A 22,830-nucleotide genomic window follows, 5' to 3' on the forward strand; every position below is an offset into this window, starting at 1 on the left:
TCCCAGAAGTACTTTCATAGTGTGTATGAGGACGGTGAAAATCAATGTACAACATTGGAAGTAGACACGTTGCACTATTATTAAAATTTCCAACGCAACTTGCATCATTAATTACTCTGCCTCTGCGGCTCTAGTTCTACACACCTTCGAAGCTTGAAGGATGATAAACAGCAGTATCAAACCTGAGAAACGACGAAGCACGAAATTAACGAAAGAGAGTTTTCTTATTTGTTTGTGTACCGAGTTTCTGAGTCAGAGGTGGTAATCGGTATTAGCATAGCAAAGTATGGAAAAATGTCTAAAAACCAGTTTCAGGCAGTCCAGGCAAACGGTCGTTAATACGTCACCATTGTTCAACGCAGATCTAGCTTGGCTTCCTATCTCGCAGGTCGATGACGCTAAGCATTACACCTCATGTGCTCGTCAAAGTTCTCAAACAATAATGGCAATCATCTGTACTGTAAACCAAAGAAACACGTACACTACCCATCTCAAGGAAAGAGACTTCTTTGGTAGCACTTGAACACAAAACACAAGTTGCAGAATAAGGTTCAAAAATGGCTCTGAGCACTATGCGACTTAACTTCTGAGGTCATCAGTCGCCTAGAACTTAGACGTAATTAAACCTAACTAACCTAAGGACATCACATACATCCATGCCCGAGGCAGGATTGGAACCTGCGACCGTAGCGGTCGCTCGGTTCCAGACTGTAGCGCCCAGAACCGCACGGTCACTCCGGCCGGCCGCAGAATAAGGAATCAGTTCTTATGTGCGCTTAACCTAATCAGTTTCGGAATTTACTGTGACGTTCACTTTTAGTAATGGTTAAGGGCTGATAATGGGAGGCATATCAGCCCTTGTGTTCGCATATGCTTGCGATCGGAATGCTGCTGTAGAGGGTATTTTGTAAAAAGGTCATCGTATTTCACAACACTATTTTTCTGCATTATTCGTGTGAATTTTGACTTCGGTGTCGAAACTAAAAGCTTACCTCGGAGCCAGTTGTAAGTTACCAGTTTATGTTTTGTAGGTAGATGTCTCCCTCGCGGAGCTCCGCGCTCGCACGGTCATTCGTTACCCGACGTTCGTCGCTTCCTGATGCGATAACGTAGCAACAATAGCGTGTTACACTCCACGTTTCAAAACGTACAATTCAATTACAACACTGTGTGACATGATTATTGTGTAGAGTAAGACATTACATCTGCAACGTAAGAGGCGAACTGATTTTGCATTGCGTCAGGATCTCGCGGCATATGCATGTCTTTTTCCTTTTTCGGGGAAGGAGGAGGTTGGGATTTGAAACACTTAGTCAACATGCCTGCGTTTCCAACAACTCTGGGTGAACTACGACGCTGCGTAGCAACGGCACTGAATGGAGACGTGCAGCCCTGCTGCTACGGTCGCAGGTTCGAATCCTGCCTCGGGCATGGATGGTGTGATATCCTTAGGTTAGTTAGGTTTAAGTAGTTCTAAGTCGAGGGGACTGATGTCCTCAGATGTTAAGATCCATAGGGCTTAGAGCCATTTGAACTATTTGAGCAGACGTGCACGCAAACGTATGGTACTAAGTCGACTACGGCGTGGATGCTTGAAATGCCTGCGATGGAGAGCACATTGCACATTTGTGAAAGGCGAATAAAAATTCTGATTCTGTACGCAGTTGTTAAAAATATCTCAACGTTCTATGTGCGTGCACATAGAAGATTTAGCATTGTAAAAACCGATGATTGTTCTGAAAATAATAAAAAAAATGGTATCGTATGAGTGACTTAAAGTTTACAAGTCTCTATTTTCACTCGTGTAAAAGACATAGTCTGTGAAATCTTAAGAATCTTTTTGAAACAACACCACTTATTACACTACGGGGAAGGTGATCTCAGAGAAACTATAATTGTACAGCATGAGAATGCTGATATCTGTGCTGGCTGCTCAGGAAGGTAATTACCTGAAGTATTAAAATCAGTACGGAGCGTGTGTCGTTACATGACGACTAGCAACTATGTATTTCAGAAAGATAAGTCTAGAAGGAAGTTATCTTGTAAAACACTTAGCGCTGACATAACACGTGCGGTAACGTTTGTTTCTCCGAAAAAGACGTCGGCGCGGTAGATCAGGAGGCAAGCGGAACTTCCGGCGAGCTGACAGTAAAAACGCCCGTTAACACCCAATCACTGTTTACGAGGTAAAAAAACATAGCGCTACAACAGCAGAGTGTGTCCGACTTCTGAAAAAGGCAGTAAAATGGTCAACGAAGTTATTAACAGCGGTCACGATCACAAGATTATGGTCCGCGGTCCGAAAATTCACAGTCCATTAATGCAGGTAACGGGATGTGTTGTCGGGGCGGCCACTTCTCCTCCCTAAGGCCCCTTGCGGTCCGCCGTCCCCCCCCCCCCCCCCCCCCGCCCCAGCCGGGCTGCTGTGGGGGCCAGCTGCCGACCGTTGCACCATATAGCACGCAGGCCGAGCCGACACGCGCGCCGTCAGCCGTTTCCGGTACCCCCACGCGCCGCCCGGAGGACCACCTGCGGGCCACGCCCCCGGCGCCGGCGATTGGCCGCTGCGCGCGCGACGGGCAGTCGTTGGCCGGCCGGCCGTGACGTCACGCACGCCTGTTGGCTGCCGCAACCCTGCACGTGCTGGCAGCTAGCGGCCGGAGTATTTGGACTGAGCGCCTCGCGGAGCTTTAGTCATTCGAGGAGCGACCGGCGAGTCGGTAGGACGTGTTGAGGAGGGAGACACCAGTTCTTGTCAGTATCCCACCGACCGCGCGCGCGAGTGTGTTACGCAGCATAGTACGTGACAGCGGCGAGTGTGATTTACGTGTGCAGTGCGCCCTGGTGCTTATGGACGTGACCCGGCTGGACCGCTCCGTATCGTGTGCCACGATGCCGCGGTCCTTCCTCATCAAGAAGAAGAACTACAGCCACTGCCCGCTGAAGAAGAGGCCCGTGCACGACTTCATGATCAAGGAGGAAAAAGGTGCGTTGCCTTCGCTGGCGCAGTTGCTCTTCTCATCGGATCTCTCTTGTCTTGCCTATATTCGCTTCTGCGTCATCTCGCTTTACTTCTCCACTGTGGACTGTGTCGCATGACGTATTTGCGACAGCCTCTTACTACTGTGGGTGTATTACGAGCAAACGCGCACAGTAACGTCGTATAATTTCTCTGTCCGGGCTAAGTGACAGTAGAATTTCTATGAGCGTCAAAACAGCAAAAAAATAGTAATTATTTGATCTATCGATCCCTGTTTCTACAAGTAAGAGCACAGTGCTGTCTTCCCTAGTGAAAATTATGAAGTTCTCTACATATACAATTTGAAATTCCCGTAAATTTTGGCCTATTAGGTTACTTCATAGACAACAGTGTATTATAAAAGTTATATCTCACATTACTGACCGTAGCTCGTATTATTTCTTATTGCTCGCTTTTCGCGATATCATATCGTCTGCTTCTTGTTCGCCTGGAGACTTCAGCTGAGAACGATTACGTTATGAAGCAGAAAAGTCGTTCACCTACAAATTTTACACTCGGCCGCGTTTGTTGCTTACCTTACTTCTAGTTGATTTCGAAGCTTTTTACGGCATCATCTCCTGGCACTTTGGCACAGTTATCAAAAGGATTAACATCCGCAAATAATTCCTGATCCTGTACCACAGCACTCTCAAGAGTTCACAGTTCATTTTTTAGGAAGTACAGTCTTGATTGTCGTTGATAATTCGTATCTACTTACACTTCCCTCTCCCGTTCTCGTTTGCTGCGCGTGGAACATCTGGTGCTCGAGCTCAGTCACGATAATCCATATTGAGACTGCGTTGGCAGCTACGCTGAAATCGGCAAAGTTCAATTGACGTATTCTCGCCGCGCGGGTGGTGTGGACTCTCGTGAGCTCGCGATTAGCGGCCTGTGAGGGGCGTCGCATATGGGCACAGATGTGCAGCGGCCGACGCCGCACGCGTGCGCACTTTCACCGTTGAATCACGCCGCGGCTGCGGCACCTGCAGCCTGGCGCGGGCGGCTACTGTTGCCAGCAGCGGCCGGCGGCGGAATTGTTGTCGTGACCTCGATCACTGCTCTGCTCCCGGATACGGCGTAAAAATAGCCTCGCCAGACCATCCGCGCTCGCAGCGTGCAACTCCGGATTAGTTCGCACACGACCGCTGCACGTAATTCTTGCCCTCAGCTGTGTTCTGCCGTCAATATCTTTTGCAGCATTAGTGTTCTCTTTCGCGTGGCCCCTTTCCGTGTCTAATAGGTTTCAGATTTGTAACTTTTTGCATTTCGCCACTCACTTCGTTACGTGTTCTAGCGTAGCGTGCTGATGATCGCAACAAGTGACTGTTGGCCTAGGTCGGGAGCTGCCGGACATGTTTTCCTCAAAGCCTTCTGCGATTCTGATACACGAAAGTTCTTTGGCCTTGGAGCCGCAGAGATGTATCATTGTTGAATCGCTGAGCTCTTACTACGATGTAACTGTCCAAGTCCTCTCATTCCTGGATGTTGCTACGGTATGCTTCTGACAGTATTAACAGCTGTTTCCCCGTTACCAGATTTACTCTATGTTTATTTCATTCATTTCTTTCCCTGTCGCTATAGTTTACTAAGGACATAGCCCAGACGATCAGTTGTGGTGTATCTTAAGAATATAAAGCGTACGTAGGCCTACCCGCTACCTTATTTTCGATCACGCAGTGCTTCTCGTGACAAATCGCGGAAAACATTTCTTTTACACGTTAAGTGTATTCGCCGTTGCAAATATGGACAACCATTATATGTATAAAGGAATGACGGCAATGAAAATGTGTGCCAGGCCGGAACTCGTCGTAGCAGTTTTCAGCTGATGGTGTCCATCAACGGCGAATACATATAACGTCTGTCTTATCGGCTTTAGTCAGCCGGCCAGTGTGGCCACGCGGTTAAAGGCGCTTCCGTCTGGAACCGCGCGACCGCTACGGTCGCAGGTTCGAATCCTGCCTCGGGCATGGATATGTGTGCTGTCCTTAGGTTAGTTAGGTTTAAGTAGTTCTAAGTTCTAGGGGACTCATGACCTCAGATGTTAAGTCCCATAGTGCTCAGAGCCATTTGAACCATTTTTGGCTTTAGTCACCGCAGTACTTGTTCCTTCGGGCATGCATGCCTTGCGTCGTACTTCTGAACAATACAGCACTGCAAAATCGTATCGAATGTTTTTATCAGTAGCATAAAGTAGCCCGTTCTTTAATCCTGCCTGCCTTGCCATTTCTGTAAGCTTCAGATGGCGTTCAAAGTGCCATTTGGCATCTCTACTCTCGAGATGTTAGATGACAGCGGATTTTTCTGTTGACATTTGGATATTAAACTGTCAAGGTTTCGTGATCTGTCGTCTTTGTACTTTTTGCAAATAACATGATATTCCTGCTCTGTTCGTTGGCTGTAAAAGTTTGGTTCCTGCAGCGCGTTCTTTTCTGACCTAAGATAATGTGGTATCGGGAATACGGTAGTTGGCTTGTTATTATATAGCCTTAATCACGACATTCATGCCGTCAATTGTAAAATTTCTAGTACAATTTTGCTTTTTCTTTATTACTAATGTAACGTCGACAGAAAGTTCAGGGCTAAGTGAGACATGAATAGTGTCGTCCACAGAGGGAATACTACAGCAGTTGTGGAATTGCTTGGTGAGGACATAGTTCGAACAATTTAACATTCGACTCCTGTAATTCAGTAACATATAAGGAGTGCGTGTGTCTAATTGGAACGCTACATTGCTCTGTGGAAATTAAACTCAGTAGCTTTTTCCTATTCTTTCTATGAATGGATGTTTTCCACGAACAATCGAGGTAAAATTGTATCTCATGCTTGCAACAGTAATTGGACCTAAGCCTTTGAAGCAGTTTAGCTTCGATACACAAACTCCGGGAGAGGGCGTTTTTAATAAGTACTGCACTTACTGTGTTCGAACGTACAGTGCAAGTCCACAGGGCGTTCTACTCTATTTGTGGCAGGCGGCGAGGGTCTCAATTAAGCAGTAAGCTAAACTGCTCGCTGTGGGTAAGGCATGCATTAAGCCATCATCCTTTAGAGTATTCGTTCGTACGACAGTTAAGAGAAGCGAGCGTGGAGATAATTTCGCTTTCCGGACAATCAATCGGGTTGCTGGCTGCGCCGGAGATTGCGCGTGCGCCGTGTAATTTCGTGTTGGGCTCTGAAGAAGACATTAACTTCGGTGGTCGTAATAGGCAGGCTGGCGGGCGCACGTGGCCAACTGACCTCTCCGCGGCCCGTCGGCGTCGGCGCGCTAAGATGCGTGAAAACGCCGCGCCCGGGACGCGATCGACGCCCCCAGAGACCGCACACGTCGCCGGCGCCTGACCCCAGTCGCCGGGCGTCATTACGGCCTTAGCAACACTTCTCCGCCCGTCGGCTCTGTACGAGTCGCATACCGCCCCCGTGCGTCGAGGGATAAGTCCCCCAACTCGATGGCTCCCACTCCTTTCCCTATCAGCCAACAATTACGGTGGAGGCTCCATCTTTCTGGGGAGTTGAGATTCGTCGGTATAACCGACGGGGGCCCTCAGTTATCTCGCGAGGACCTTATGAAAAAAAGGCCCAGTTACTGGGAGTAGTTCAACGATAATATTTTGAGTAATGTGGTAAAGGGCAAGTTACTTTTAAAAATATTTGAAACCTTGAGTTAGCTATTCTATAACAAAAATCGGAACTGTTTCGCATTAACTCGTAGCAATTCCTTTGCCTTTTCGCGTATTTCTTAATTTCGTACAATATTCCGCGCGACCGCTACGGTCGCAGGTTCGAATCCTGCCTCGGGCATGGATGTGTGATGTCCTTAGGTTAGTTACGTTTAAGTAGTTCTAAGTTCTAGGGGACTGATGACCTCAAAAGTCCCATAGTGCTCAGAGCCATTTGAACCAACCTACACTATTTCGCTGCTCATTTCTTTCGTTACGTTGTTTCATTATATTGAGCGTTGAGACCATCTAACGTAGTTTACAGATCGCGTCATTTCCTCCTTCACTTAAGTGCGCTGTAGTTTCTACGACGCGGGGAAAAAATTTCAGTCGTTTTCAACAACCGTACTAGATTCTGAAGTACATATCGCACCCCGGTAAGAACAGAGACGTAGACTTAACTCATAAATGCATTCCTTCGGGAAACTTGACGCAAAGAGTTAATTCTATAAAACTTATAAGATTTCTTTACATTTCAGGGAAGTCTTGTTGGCAGTGAATTCCATCACATTTTTCGTTCAAGCACTTTACACGTATTTTTCAGTGACATAAATTAAAGATGCTGTTTCGCTATTCTTGACTGTGTGCGATATGCTGTCTGGACTGAGCATTTCCAGCTTTGCCTTTTTAGCCGATTAGTGCTTAGCCTCTAGAAGTGTGTTGTTGCCTTTCAGTTTTTCCTATCTTTCACAGAACTGATTTTCGTATTCTTGACTCACATTTTTTTATTTATCGAAGTTTCATTCTGTTTCGCTTTTCGTACATTCGGATTTCACCATGACACGGCATAAGCGTTGCTGTTTTCTTTGCCAGCTATGACACTTTTTGCCTCGAAACAACTGTAACAGGAATGTGTATTGGAGTTATTGATTTGTACGTTTGTGATGTTACCTGACGCTGCACGGTTAAGCTCAAAAATGAGTCATCGCTGCGCGTGAAATGCTTTTATTTTTAAATTCTGCAATAATGTCACTCCTCCGATTACGCTCTGCCACTTTGATGGTTTACGTTTGTTCCATGCGGACATGTTGGCAGCGCAACATTTGCGAGAACAATATAACCTCTATGATTGTGAAACACATATATTTCTTTCGTGTGTCAGTACTATGGCAATGTGCGCTGCTACTAACAATTATCGGAGCAAAACTGACTGTCGTGAAGATGAAAAGAAATACAACGCGCACTCATTAATTCAGGGTAGTTTCGCGAGATCAGTGATGCTGCTAAGGGATAACAATAGTACGGTCGTGCAAACAATTACGGTATGTTTGCTCTGTTGCCAACCTGAACGGCTGAACATTTTAAACGGACGCTGTTCTAATCTCTCTCGACTCACAAGCGTTATCTCCTCTAACACTGTTCGCACCATCGCCGACTTGTCGCACTGGACTGTTATTTCTACGGTGGCAAAAGCATGGTTAATAATCTAACACAGCGTAAAATCTCATACTATTTAGGAGAAAGCTGTTGAGAAACTTTCTATTGTTAATTGCCTCACGGATATTGATAACTCAAAACAATGACTTTTCAGTTGTTCCCAAAAGTCGGAGCACACAATTATACGAGCTTCACACATCAGGCTTCCTCCATTTGCACAGTTCCGTGTATTTAACATCAGCTGTCCTGACTAAAACGCCTTGAAGGCTGTGTAAAGTGTATGCCCGTGTATCACTACATTCCGTTTCTTGTTCGTGAAATAACGTAACTATTCACGACCTTTCATAGTAAAAAGAAAAAACAATATGTCTACGGCATAGTTCTAAGGAGTTCGGGACGTCTGTGGGTCGAAATGTTATTGCCTGCGTGGCAGTTTCTTCCAACCTATGTGTAATTTTATCACTGAACTGAAACGCGTGGCCTGAAGTATAACTCTTTGTTGGCAACAGTAGACAGTGTTCAAGAATAAGTGGGTGTATGGAGAATAGATTCCGTGATTGTACTCAGCATTCATAAATAAGTGGTCAAGAATTTAATTTTCGTGATCTTTCCTTCGTTGAGGACCACAGTCATATAGGGTTTTTTGAAATAAATTACCACCATTTGATTGTCAGTTGATCGTTTATGTTACACAGTCATGATTTCGGCTTTATAGTAAGTATCAAGTGCATGTTGAAAGGTTAAAACGCGTCTGACATGCCGGAGACACGTTTCAACATGCGTTTCAGAATGACTACAAAGCCGAAGTCATGACTGTGTAAAATAAATGAACGATTGACAGTCAAATGGCGGAAATTAAAAAAAAAAAATAAAGTAAAAAAAGCTTTAATTTTCATTCGCCATCTTCTGCGGTGTAATGCACGAAAGTGTGTGACTTTTGTCTACTAACGAAATACTGGTTTATCAACTCTACATAGAGCGACGTGCGATTTTTGGTCGACAACGGATCATAAATAGCTCGACGCGAAAATAGAAGCTTCACTGTTACAGTGAAGCAGTTAACAATTTTTTGAAAACGTTTGCAATAGGTCCTGTGTTGAAAGAGGTGCACTGTGCAGCATGTTCAATATCTTGTCTGATATTCAGTGTCTGTATTTAAGAAGTCTTCCTGGTCATATCGACCTAATGATTACGCTGATTAAGTGTCATTGTCTGGTCGAAAGCTGATCCGGTGTGACCTTTCCGCAGACATCGTTGTAGCCGGTCAGCACACACGCGATGAAAGCTTTAAATGGCGCCAGCTGTTTCTCTTTCACAATACCGGAGGAGTCAAAACTCTTTCACGCCTTTCCACACGGTTTCCGCGTCGCAGTAGCCAGTGACGGCGCCTCGAGAAGCTGAACATATTGTAGTGTCTCCCGGCGGGAACTTGTTCTCTGGAAAGTTTCCGCCCGCGCCCGGCGCCCCATCTGCGGCGTAGTCTACGAGGCGTCAAGAGGCAAACAGGGGTTTTCTCTTTTCCGAGCCAGCGCCTCGGCGGCAAATCATATTTGGAGTAGTCGGCCGAGATCACCGCCTGATTGCGTTTGCGCAAACGACTACATTACGCCCGGCCGTCCCGCGTGTCAGCGGCGGAGTAAAAGGGGGAAAAAATCCGGCGGCTTTCACCGGCCGTTTCGCTAAGTGCCTTTGTACCTGCTCGCGCTTCCGACCCAGGGCTTGGGTTCCGTTGCGTCACCACTCAAGCAGTGGGGGGGTGGTGTTTGACTGAGAAGTGGTACTTAATTTTAATACATTCCACAGACAAAGAGTTGAACAACTGCAGTTGTGTAAGTCTGAAGACGCCTTATTGTTATACTGGGGAGTTCACAGACGACAGATGAAAGCGTAGTCTAAGTGCCTCTCTTTTCAACAAAAAAATTGTTATTCTAGAAGGAAAGACCATCTTGTGCTCCGTAACTACGTGCAGAATCTATTGCGAAAGGCAGGCAGGCGTACAGTTTTAAGTTTCGTGGTTTCTACTTCGGTTCGATTTCGAAAACATGAGAATCAGACCACAATCTGTGTTCAAATATAGTGCAGCAGGGCAGAGGTTTTTCCTTTTTCGATGGAAGTGCGCTGGCATTGGGACGAGTGTTTGAGACGAGGTTCGTGAAATCCCTGTTTTATAAGCCCAGGCGAAGACATGAACGCAAGCACCTCTAGGTCTGTTGAATTAGTACCTCAGGTAGTCCTGCTTATCTTCACTTGTGCCGTTCCAATAGACGATAAAGACTTGGCTAAAGTCCTCCTTTCAAATTCATTTTCTGCTTCACAAGGTCAAATCAGCAGTTCTTTGCAGGGAATACAGAGTATTTCAGTCAGGAGTTATTCATTTTAGGCGACAGAAACCTTCCAGCGCGATGTTTAGTTCCTTGGGGCTGCCGTGAAGGTTTTTAAGTGTCAATGTGAGAGAGTACAAGATTATGAATTGTGCGTATTGTCCGTTCCCTAACACATTTTCCCGCATTGTATTTTATACTTTTTGTGCTTTCGCTTATCTGTCCTGTCCAACGGAGCTAATATTCTATCTGCATTGAACTCGATGTTGGGCATAAGTATGCAGCGTGCCCCAGAAGTGTTGCGGCAGATTGTTGGGGTGCCTAGAGGAACAAGTCGAGGAGGCAAAACTTCATGGAATGACAAAAGTTACAGTCGTCGGCACCTACCATGTCATCCCTTCGGCAGCAAACATGACTTTGTGCGCTGACGCATTGTACACGGAACGTCTCGCAATGTCGTTTGTTATTCAGTGGTCGCGACCGATAGCCACGATCGTCAGTAGAGAAGATGGACCTAATTGCTGCGTACCAAGGCTTTGCCTCCTATGAAGGCGATGCTCTGTTGCCTCGATGGATGTCGGTTTCAGACATGGGTTTCTACTTCCAGTTTGTTTCTATCCTGAAATCCTCTAAAGTGTCCAGTGTTTTTGGAAAAACAGGAGAAAAATAGACTGCAGATGGAAACACATGTCCGAAGCCGCCTTCCACCAAGCCAACAGAGCATTGCATTCGCAGGAGAAGAGGCCTGCCCACGCAGCAGCTAGCTTCATCTTCTCCATTGGCGATCGTGGCCATCAGTCGCGGCCACTGAATAACTAACAGCATTGCGAGACGTACCGCCTCCGGCCCGTCATTGTAGGAAGTCACATTTGCTGCCGAAGCGGTGGCCTAGCGGCAGTGCCGATGCCTGTAATTTCGGAGCTACTTAGCGCCTTTGGATGACGGATCCAGACACTGATTCTTATCCTCAAGGCGCCCTCTACAGCTCCTCGAAATTTGTCGCAACATTTCTGGAACACCCTGTATACGTTCGTCGTCACAGAATTACTCGTTTCTAATCAGTTGCAAGGATGAAATCTCCCAACTTCAAAAGTTGTAAAAATGTGAAGAAACTTTCACGAAGCTTATATCACTGAATTTTATTGAGGAATTCGTTTTCGAAAGGAAAATGTTTAAGATCTGATACCACCGAAGTGTTTTGTTTTTACAGGAACGCTTGTATGTCGATTGTTTGGCTTTACAGTTTAGAAAGTATAAGGGATGTCACCGCTCGATCAAATTTATATAACTCCCTACACTATGGACTAACTGCAGTCGAGTCGACCTAAGTTGTTGCCAGCTCTCATCGACGAAGGGCAAACGGCTGCAGGTGAAAGCAATAATAGCTGTCGCTAGCGCTCCGGCAACACTGAGGCGTTGCTACAGTGACGTTTACAAAATTGCGCAACGTGGTAGGGTGCAGTAGGCGCTCGAAGTTGCCGTGCTCGGCCCACTGCAACTATGAGGTCAAGAGCCGACTCGGCTAGACATTTTTGAAGTGACCACTTCGGGCCGTCTATGTTTGTGTATTACAATACGTGTTTGTTTCCGTTTCGCAGATGAGGACAACTCGGAGCCCGAGAACCTCAGCACGAAGCCACAGGACCTGAGCGTCAGCTCCGCGGCTGCGTCTTCGACGGGTCCGCCCCAGCCGCAGCCCCAGCCGCCGCCCCCGCCGCCCACGCACACGGTGCACTGCCCCAAGCCGCTGACGCCGCCCGCCGCCGTGGCGCTCATCTCGGCCGCCTCCGCCGCCGCCGCGGCCGCCTCCAAGGCGTCGACGCCGCCGCCGACGCCGCCGTGCAGCTCCGCCGTGCACCAGCCGACGCCGGTGGCCGGCCACCATTTCCTGGCGAGCAAGGGCGGCCCCCTGGAGCCGCTGAGCCTCAACACCGCGGCGACGCCGTCTCACGCCGACTACCTGCAGCCGTGGCACCACTACCAGCAGGCGCCACCGCCCTACGTGGGCTGGTACCCGCCGCACCCCGCCGACCACGCGCTCTTCCACCCCGCGGCGCACCACCATCACCACCACCACTCGCACCACCACGCCCAGCACCACCACTCGCAGCCGTACGCCCCGCTGCCGTTCGCGCCCGTGTCGCCCCCGGCGCCGCCCCCAGGCCCCGCGCCGCACGTGTTTTCGCCGGTGGCGGTGGTGGCGCCGCCTCCCAAGCTGTTCCTGCCGTACGCGGGCCCCGCCGGCCTGTCGCCCACCTCGTCCTCCAGCAGTTTCCAGCAGCCGCCGTCGCCCGAGGACCTCAGCTCGCCGGGCAGCGTGAGCAGCGCCAGCAGCTCCAGCGGGGGCGGCAGCTCGGGGGCGGGCAGCGGCAGCAAGAAGAGCCGCGCCCCCAAGGAGGCGGCGGGCGTCGGCGGCCGCTACGAGTGCCCCGACTGCGGCAAGGCCTACTCCACCTACTCTGGGCTCGCCAAGCACCGCCAGTTCCACTGCAGCGCCGCCTCCGGCGCGCAGGCTGTCAAGAAGTCCTTCAGCTGCAAGTTCTGCGAAAAGGTCAGTTTCTTTCCCATCCTATCCACTGTTTTAGTCGCCTGCAAAAATGTTGTGATACAATGCTGCCTTGTAATATTAATTACGACCGCTTTCGGTTATTGGCCATCCTCACGTTAAAACATTACAGTCACAACACCACATGGCCTACCATATTTGATCAATGGAAACTATTGTACCTCACGGCCGTGATGTAATCCAGGACAGAAAGGTCAGTATCGGTCTTAATGTCATCTGTCTTCTTTATTGCATTGCAGATCTAGATTTCATCCGACAGTGCAGCTTCATCAGCGCATTATACGTAGTCGTGTATACTGAATATAATTAACGACACATTCCGATCTAACTCATACATGCCTGAGTTAAATGGAATGTGTCACTATAATTACGTCCAGTTTACATGACTAAGTTTAAAGTACTGACGATAGCTGCCCTTTCTGTTGAACTCAAGATGTGCATTGCCACAAAGAAGACAGATGGCATTACGACCAATGCTGACCTTCTTTCTGTCCTGGATCACACGTGATACTTGTCTTAATACACGAAGAATAAGTTGAACAAAGTCAAAATTTCTAAAATAATAGCACAACTTTCTACTGCTAAAGCAACTTGACTTGATAATCGGCATGCAGTGCACCCTTGCTTGTTATTGATGGAGTTGTGCTGCTGTAGTAGTGGGAACTTAGGTTCACTATTTTACACTTTTTGACTATGATCAAATCTTCGTTTATTACATGTGATTGTAATTTTTCTACAGTGAGGATGTCAATGACTGAAAATGGTAGTAATACTTAAGCGTTACAAGACAATTGCGTCATGCATTTTCCAATTATTTACATTATGTTAACTGTTGCCTGAAAAAAATGTTCGTACTGTTTTAATGTCTGTCTGCATTCATTAATATCGTGAGTCACTGATCCGGAACCTTCTCGGTATCTACGTTGTCAGATAAGATCTTCGTATTCCTGGGGTTGCTTTGTCAAGAAGAAACGGCCAACTTACTTGCGCATTGAGGCAGCGTAGCTTGCTGATTGTGACCTGACTATGGTCAACATTCATCGATGTCTCAGGAACTATCATTCGAAGCAAGAAAAAAGTCCAGTAATGAAATGCATGCCTGAAGAACTATGAGCACTTCGATAGTGCTAAACAGATCTGTCCAACTGCAAGCCGTTTGCTCTCCATATTTTGAGAGACGGCAGTACGGACCAAAACGACAAAAAAAAAGGCCAGTAAACAGGAGCTCTAAAATGCATAACTTAACAGCTATGACCAATTATTCATCTTCGCTGCTTTGAAACACGTCTCTTCTACTGAACAAGTTCTCACTGCAGAACCCATGTTCGCTATACGTTTTTGCTTCGAATGATCGTTCCTATTATATCTCTCAATATTCACCGTTCCTGCTGAGACAGATGTGCTACAGAGGAACCAGTTGGATTACACACGCGTCCCAAGTACCAGTCCCAAGTTGCTGTCGATGTGCTATAATTAAGTGAGCAGCGCATTTTTTAATAACCGTTGCCAGTCAAAGTAGATGTCACCTTGCTTAAATTTTGTTTATGCAACATGTTTCAAGAGATAGAAGTTAAGGCACAAACATGGGAGCACGAATAGGCTATATCGTCGCTGTAAGTGAGCTCGAGGGACGTCTTTTCTTCTCCGCCGTAAATGGCTTTTTTCCTCGAACATTCTATGAAATATAATTTTGTTTCGATGGCAGATAGCTATTGTTTACACAGTGGTAATAGGGCATAATAAGGGGTGTGTGTGACGAACCAAGTTTTACTGGAGAACCATCATTAACAATGATACCGGAATAAAAGCAGTTGCTGATGATGGCATTTTTTATTCCGCCCCACATACGATGGACTCCTATGGAAAATGGTGCAGGTATTGATAGGACAGCGTGATGAGTTACTTACACTCGTCGTGTCGCATAAATGAAATGTCAGCAAGGTGTCAACAAATTTCGATCAGTCACAAAAATTTTTTTAAAAATATTCCACAGCTGATGCAGAACCATAATCGCAATTTGCGAGTTCATTCTTAACTGTATACGGCTGTTGATAGCCAACACTGTGTCACACTCCACTTTCTTTTGTCATCAGTCTTACGATTCGCTTCATGCGGACCGCCACGAATTCTTAACCTGTGCCAACTTTTCCATCTCAGAGCAGCAATTGCAACCTACGTCATCAGTTAATTGCTGGATGTCTCTGTCTTCCTCTACAGTTTTTACTCTCTACGACTCTTTACAGTTCCATGGCAGTTATTCCCTGATGCCTTTAACACATGCCCTATCATGACCTTTCTTCTTGCCAGTGTTTTTCATATATCCCTTCCCTAGTAGTTCTTAGTTCTAGGGGACTTATGACCACAGCAGTTGAGTCCCATAGTGCTCAGAGCCATTTGAACATGCATATGCCGCGAGATCCAGACGCAATACAAAATCAGTTCGCCTCTTACGTTGCAGATGTAATGTCTTACTCTACACAATAATCATGTCGCACAGTGTTGTAATTGAATTGTACGTTTTGAAACGTGAAGTGTAACACGCTATTCTTCGGGAGATCTCCTCATTCCTGACGTTATCAGTCCACCTGATTTTCTAATTTCTTCTGTAGCACGACGTCTCAAATGACTCGTTTCTCTTCTGTCCTAGGTTTCCCATATTCCATGTTTCACTACCATACAGTGTCGTGCTCTGAACATCTATTATCAGAAATTTCTTCCTCAAATTAAGGCCTATATGTGATACTAGTAGACTTCTCTTGGCCAGGAATGCCCTTTTTCTTCTGTTCCAGGTCTCCCATAGTCCCTGTTTCACTACCATACAGTGCCCTGATCTAAACATATATTCTCATAAATGTCTTCCTCAAATTAAGGCCTATGTTTGATTCTAGTACACTTGGCCAGGAATGCCCTTTTCGCCAGTGCTAGTCTGCTTTTTATGTCCTCCTTGCCCCGTGCGTCATGGGTTATTTTGCTGCCTAGACAGGAGAATTCCTTTACTTCGCCTACCTAGTGATGCCCAATTTCGGTGTTACGCTTCTCGCTGTTCTCATATCTACTACTTCTCATTAGTTTCGTTTATCTTCGATTTACTCTCAATCCATATCCTGTACTCATTAGGCTGTTCATTCCATCCAACAGCTCCTGTAATTCTTCTTACTTTCACCGAGGATTGCAATGCCGTCAGCGAATTGGAACGTTGTTATCCTTTCACCCTGAATTTTAACCCCATTCTTGAACCTTGCTTTTATTTCCATCAATGCTTCTTCACTGTTCATTCCATCCAGCAGCTCCTGTAATTCTTCTTCACTTGAAGATGAAGGTAGCTGAGTAGAAGAGAATTAGTAAAAGAATACACATCATTCTCCTTTAAGAGAAAAATCAATGGAAACTCTAGGCTGGAATATCAGCAATGTAGGAAAATACAGGTTGGTCTTTACCGTAAAGGCGACACGTTAAGTTGCAGGCAGGCAGGCCCTGTTAAGATACTTACACATAAGAATGGCGTTCTGGTCCGAGCTGCTGGTGTTGGCAGCCATGTGTGCATGAGATGTGCTTGCTTGTGTGAATGAGTGGTGTTTCTTTTACTGACGAAGGCAGTGGCCGAAAACTTTTGTGTTAGTTCCTCTTAATTGTGCCTGGGAAGGTGTCTTCTTTACAGTAATTAGCAGTCTGTCTTTTCCCCAATTATTCATATCCCATAAGGGAACAGTCACAGTATGGCTCTAGAATGGACATTTTTACAGTCTGAACGATTAGAAAGATGCATAAATAAGCTAGAGTGTGTAGTTAGACATTTGCTCGAATGCTCGTGGTTCCTAACGCGGTGTCTTCCGTTGTGCGCAGGTGTACGTGTCGCTGGGCGCGCTCAAGATGCACATCCGCACGCACACGCTGCCGTGCAAGTGCAGCATGTGCGGCAAGGCGTTCTCGCGGCCGTGGCTGCTGCAGGGCCACATCCGCACGCACACCGGCGAGAAGCCCTTCTCGTGCCAGCACTGCTCGCGCGCCTTCGCCGACCGCTCCAACCTGCGCGCGCACCTGCAGACGCACTCCGACGTCAAGAAGTACTCGTGCGCGCTCTGCGGCAAGACGTTCTCGCGCATGTCGCTGCTGTCCAAGCACGCCGACAGCGGCTGCCCCGGCGCCGGGCCCGGCGTGGGCGGCGGCGCCGGCCCCACGTCGCCCGCGAGCCAGTCTCCGCCCCCGCCCGCCCCCGCGATGCACCTCGACGAGCGCGTCAACAGCGCCACAGCCGTCGCCGCCGGCTACCACTAGCCGACAGACGCACTCTGCACTCGTCGGACGCGAACGCGCGTGTTCCTGTCCGCTGTTTCGCCTCCAGTGGTTTGCGAGCCCCGAGGTGAACAGACGCTCCACGGCCGACCGCTTCCGCACCAGTTACAGGTGGGAGAACTGGTACACCATCTCCAGCCATCAGAACCATCATCACAGGGCAATGCTCCACTAGTTACATGGATACCAACAAATGTTGCATCCCCCATCTCTTAAAAACTTTGTCGCCAAGTCCTGAAATTCTGCGAAGATCGTCTATCTGATAAACATTAAGATAAAATGTGTAAACCACCGATTTCCATTACTGTTGTCTGATGCGCTCATCACTCCACTGCATTTCGTTCAGCTGTAGCCCATTTCCCATTTGTTGAGCCCATTTCCCATTTGTTGAGCCCATTTCCCATTTGTTGAGCCCATTTCCCATTTGTTGAGCCCATTTCCCATTTGTTGAGCCCATTTCCCATTTGTTGAGCCCATTTCCCATTTGTTGAGCCCATTTCCCATTTGTTTACCAATCCTGGACACCTGCTTCAGCCAGAGGAAAATTTGTTGCTGGAGTCCCAGAAAGAGCCAAAGTTTCACCAACTCCATGCACCTACACGGCAACATTCCCTGCCTATTAAATTCTGAAGGACTTGGCGCACACGAAGCAAGTGGACGATGGTGATCTACTTTACGAGCTCCAGGGAGCAGAGTGGTTGAATTACGGACCGTGTTTCAGTGTTCTGAGCCGCAGCGCCGGCGTTCTGCCACATAAAGATGGTTAATGTAGCGTGATAAATGCACCTGTCACTCCATGTATGCCCATTTCTTGACAGCGTATGTCGTTTAAACTGTGCAAACATGTGAAAAACTGCCTGTATGCGCTTAGAACGTGTCCGGATGCCTCGGCGGTAGTCAGTCACTTTCTGTCCACAGAAAACCGACCGCCCAGGCGCATAACTCGTTCTAAACGATCGTATTATTAAGATGACCTTTAACGAAAACTCCGTGGCGAGTGTGTCGATTTACGTAACTGGTGCCTTGCCTTGCCTGGCCTACATTTGTTATACATATCTGGCGTTGCGGCGCCATTTTATCGTTTCCAGGAATCTCAATTTCTGTAACTCCAAGGTCTTCCACCGGAGCTTATATCACGTACGAAGTGCCTTTAAGAGTATACATATCAGAGAGGAAACTCTGAACTTTTATACTTATACTGCCTTCACCGAGATTTGGTGATCTATTTTATAATCGACAATTTTTTTTATAAACTACAGTTTCCCACCGCCCACCGAGCTCTTTGTCTTCGGGAGAAAAACAGTAGCTTATTGTATCTCTTCCACAGTCGACATTCCACGATGTATTTATTTTTTTATTCCTCTTTCTCTGTCGTTTGCACGTGGCTTGTGTGTAGCGTCGAACGCGTGACTGAGGGATCTGCCAGTGCACGTGCTCTTCTCCCTCTTCGTCACCACTACTGGTACCGCACGCCCTGTTGCCTCGCCTATTCCTACTGCCCCACCGATAGACTGCCAGCCAGCCAGGCGCGACGCGTGGGTTACTCCCAGACGTTGCTGCTGATGACGCATTGTCTCAGCAGAGCGAAACGCCCGCTGCGGACTAGAGCACACCCCGCCCACGCGCCACTAATAATCGTTCTTCCTGTCGTGTGCGCACCCGTGCTGGCTTTCGCGCAGTATCCTCCCTTTGTTTACTAACGAAAAAATCTAAAAAAAAAAGGAAGTAAACTTATTCCAAAAAGACTGATCTTTTGTAATTCTCTATTTCTTATTTTGACAAACGGATTGGTGCTTTTTTTTTTTTGTCGACCGAGACAGAGTACAAACGATTAAGCGGCCTAACTGATGACGCCTGCAACTTCTTTCCGCTAAATCTATTACTTTTAATTGCACAACCATTCTGTCCGGCGTTCTTTTATTTTCCACGTACGATGATGCCATTGCAATTGTTGTAAGTCATTATTTTGTAAGGAATTATAATTTTTATACATATATATATATTTTTGGTGATCTTTTCTTCGTACTCTTCCTTCACTAGCACAAAACTGCCAACTTGCACGTCCCTATGTATATAGTCCTTTTGTATTATACCTTTCTGACGCCATTTCTCGTTCTTGGTGTTTTAATCTGTCTTTTGTATTTAAAAGTAATGTTATTATTGACGAGGTTATGCCCGCCGCATTATTCGCGGTGGAGCATGCCATTATAAAGCTAGTCATGAAGGGCGAAAGGAACTTTCGTAGTAATTAAAAAAGGAGAGCTGTGTCTTTTATAAAGTGTTATGAAAAGTTGAATAGCCCTTTTTGTGGAGTGCCATTGGCATCTATTTTGTATCATTCATACAGATTTATATTATAAAACAGATATTTTATACGATTGTAATAAATATGTTTTTAAACATTTATTAACGTTTACTTACTTGTACCATACAATTTTCCGTTCCTCTTTCCACTTTCCCCGATTTAGCCAGCCCTCAAGAAGAACAAAGACTTGGTCATTAGAAAGGAGTGCCATCATCTCTGACAGACTCGTAGACGTACCAGATGCAACGATGCCAGCGTGCGCTAATTGCATTCGATTTATACTCCGGGGGCGACTTCAGCGCTCCGACAGGTGTCCCAGCACGCCGAACAGCCGTATACTTTTATTGCAATAATTAAATGCAGACCATTGGCTAATCCCTCCGTTGGTTCAATTAACAGCCGTCGTGTTGGACCGGTCACGTTTTTAATTTTCGCGGAGCTGCTATAAAAACTGTAATGTAACGCCCGCCATTGCTCCATCGCTGTGTTTCACACTTTAGTAACACTCTCCTCTTCGGGTCGTTTCCCACTCGGCTTTCGCTTCATGCGCGCAGTAAAATAATGGTTCCTCTCAAACGCGACCATGGAGTATCTTAGACAAGCTAAATTAGTCACTTTGTGTATTGGTAAACTGCAACACATTTTCGACAATTTTGAAATATTTATATCTTCTGACTTAGCAGTGATTCCTCTACACTGTAAAGAATAACTGCATGCGTTAATCGTGTGCCGGTGAGCGCTGAATGAACACAGTTTCATGTTAGTGGACTCATTTCATTCTCTTTCGTCTTGAAAAGTAAGGTCATAGTTTCTGTAGGCTGCCTTCGCCGTGAGGTTTGCTTCAGTGTGATGTAACGGCTAGGGACTGCTAAAACTAAAGCACAGGGAAAAGCCTTCCAGTAATGATAAGTATCGTGGTATAATATATCAAGCAGAAGATTTTATGTATTTAAAGCCGCATTTAGCATTTTACAGATCAAACACACAGATGCGAAATTATCAAGCCATAATAAATCATATTCTAATGATCACAAGGAATACTGGTTACAAAGTGAAAGAAAGATCAAATTGCAAAATCTTTTATTTAAACTGGCCTTTCTGTGCGGACACTTAAATTGTTATGTATGCATTTATTTCTCATGCCAGGTAGTAAAAATTACAATTTCTATAGTATGTAATCAATATATAAGAACGGTGATAATGACCATACATTGTGATAATTATGTGGAATTTAAGAAACGCCAGTCTTCTTAACATTAAGCAGTTTCCTCATTACATTCTTGTCAAATGTCTGGACTCTTTGCAAAAATGGTATAGGAAAAAAAAAATTACTCCCAAACTTATATCTTCTCACTAGTATTAGTTTGAGGGCCATATGAAAAGGACGTTGCAAGAAGTCACATTTAGAAGAAAATGAAAGGTGTCCTAAATCTACCACTCATTAATGGTGTGAAGTCACCAGAAAATTTGATTTATGCTAGTGCAGCAAAAACGCAATAGGTGCTGGTATATGTCAAGAACATTTCTTTGATGGACTGAACAATTTGCGTAACCACAGAACACAGGAATCAACAAATACCAAACATGATAACAGGAGAAATTAGGACTGGCCTTAGTAAAAGTTAATATGGTCTGCTTTTTATGTTGTAAATTCCATCTAACTACACGTTATTAAATTCTTGTCGGAGAAGAGCTAAACAAAATTTCATGGGAAGACACACTATTCAGTTCTACATACTACCTGGAATATAAATCCTGTTCCTAAGCCTGTATGTTTGTGTGAGATCAAAATGATAAATGAGCTGCATATTCAGAATTTGCAACTAAAACATTCAGAAAGTAATTTTGTGAGAATTAGAGAAAAATTAAAAATATTCAAGAACGTTACCTATTATTCTCTTAAATAGTTCTTCACCTGCGAAGATACTGAAGACATTTTAATTAATTTTACTTACCTGATACTGAATCACTATTGGATTAGTCTTCTACCACAGCTAGTGTTCTATTGTGGAACAATAGTCTACTAGACGAACAAAAACAGTATTAAACGAAATTAATGTTTCGAAACAACAACAAACAAAATCGTATCCGATTCAGCCTAATCTGTATATCTCATGTAAACACATTAGCATTCACATTTCCTGGTGAATATTAGTGCAAAGCACCGCGCTTCTGGGAGATGTAAGTACTGTCTCACGGGATAAATCACGTAGGTAGCAGCTGAAAGCACGCCTCTCTCCTAGGAGGTCATTGTCCTGGTTCTCTACCGAAGGTCATTAAATTTCACGAGGCTGGGTCTTCGTCGTTATAGATTTCGGATTTCATCGGAGTTGTCAATATTTTCCTTTATGCACACACACACACACACACACACACACACACACACACACACACACACACACATAGCCATAACTCATATAATTCCTCAGCTGATGTTTTCTCGTAATGATTTTTCCACAACGACACTCAAGCTTACCTCCTCGCAAAATTTAAAAAAAAGTGCTACGATAAACTTTACCCCTTCACATATTTGTTAGACGAGCGTAAGCAAATGCAGAGAGACTTACTCTAAATGAATGGCAGCTATTTTTGCATGTGGATAAATGCATAAAACAAAGAAAAAGAACCTAATAGTGCCGATTACAAGATTAGTGACGAATAAATGAAGCACGTCACATCACTTACCACCTGAATCACAACAACATCAAAACAAAATTTTAAAATTCTTCATGAAAGTAAGCAACGAATACAAGAAGAAAAATGCACAAAGTGAACCCCCAATGGCTTCAAGGAGGTTGTTTCACTTTGAAAGACATAATTTTAAAATTTTGCAGAAAATTAACCTTTACTACAACAGTAAGCAACAAATACAAGAATAAACTGGCAGAAAGGTAAACAGTTAATTGTTTTGAGGAGTGATTTCGCACTGGAACCGCTAGAACATACAGTTTACAAACTCCCATCATTTCGTGTTGTACATTGTAAAGCAAATTCGCATTTTTCGTAGACACAGTCCCACATCTTGAAGCTTACATGAACTTATAATGCCTAAAACAAATTATAGGCCTAAATAAAAAGCAAAATTTGGCCTAAAATTTAATAAATTAAATTACATACTTTCCCAGTGTCTTCATTTTGAAAGCACTCATAAAATGCGAAGTACAAACTCAGATTTACGCATCAAAAACTTTAGATATACTTACTTTCACTGTGAATGATATCCGTAATATAACTAC

General features: G+C 45.5%; 1 protein-coding gene across 1 annotated transcript in view; it reads left to right on the top strand.

Annotated features, from left to right (window-relative positions):
* The first annotated feature begins 2,715 nt into the window (after positions 1 to 2,715).
* LOC124799069 (protein escargot-like) overlaps positions 2,716 to 22,830 on the top strand; it is a 54,124-nt gene continuing 34,009 nt past the window's right edge. The window contains exons 1-4 of the mRNA XM_047262608.1: positions 2,716 to 2,986; positions 12,029 to 12,135; positions 12,292 to 12,981; positions 16,840 to 17,151. Of these exons, the coding sequence (XP_047118564.1) occupies positions 2,851 to 2,986; positions 12,029 to 12,135; positions 12,292 to 12,981; positions 16,840 to 17,151 (1,245 nt within the window). The 5' untranslated portion in view covers positions 2,716 to 2,850. The remainder of the gene's footprint in view (positions 2,987 to 12,028; positions 12,136 to 12,291; positions 12,982 to 16,839; positions 17,152 to 22,830) is intronic.

This window comes from Schistocerca piceifrons, chromosome 5, assembly GCF_021461385.2.
Source record: "Schistocerca piceifrons isolate TAMUIC-IGC-003096 chromosome 5, iqSchPice1.1, whole genome shotgun sequence".
NCBI classification, from domain to species: domain Eukaryota; kingdom Metazoa; phylum Arthropoda; class Insecta; order Orthoptera; family Acrididae; genus Schistocerca; species Schistocerca piceifrons.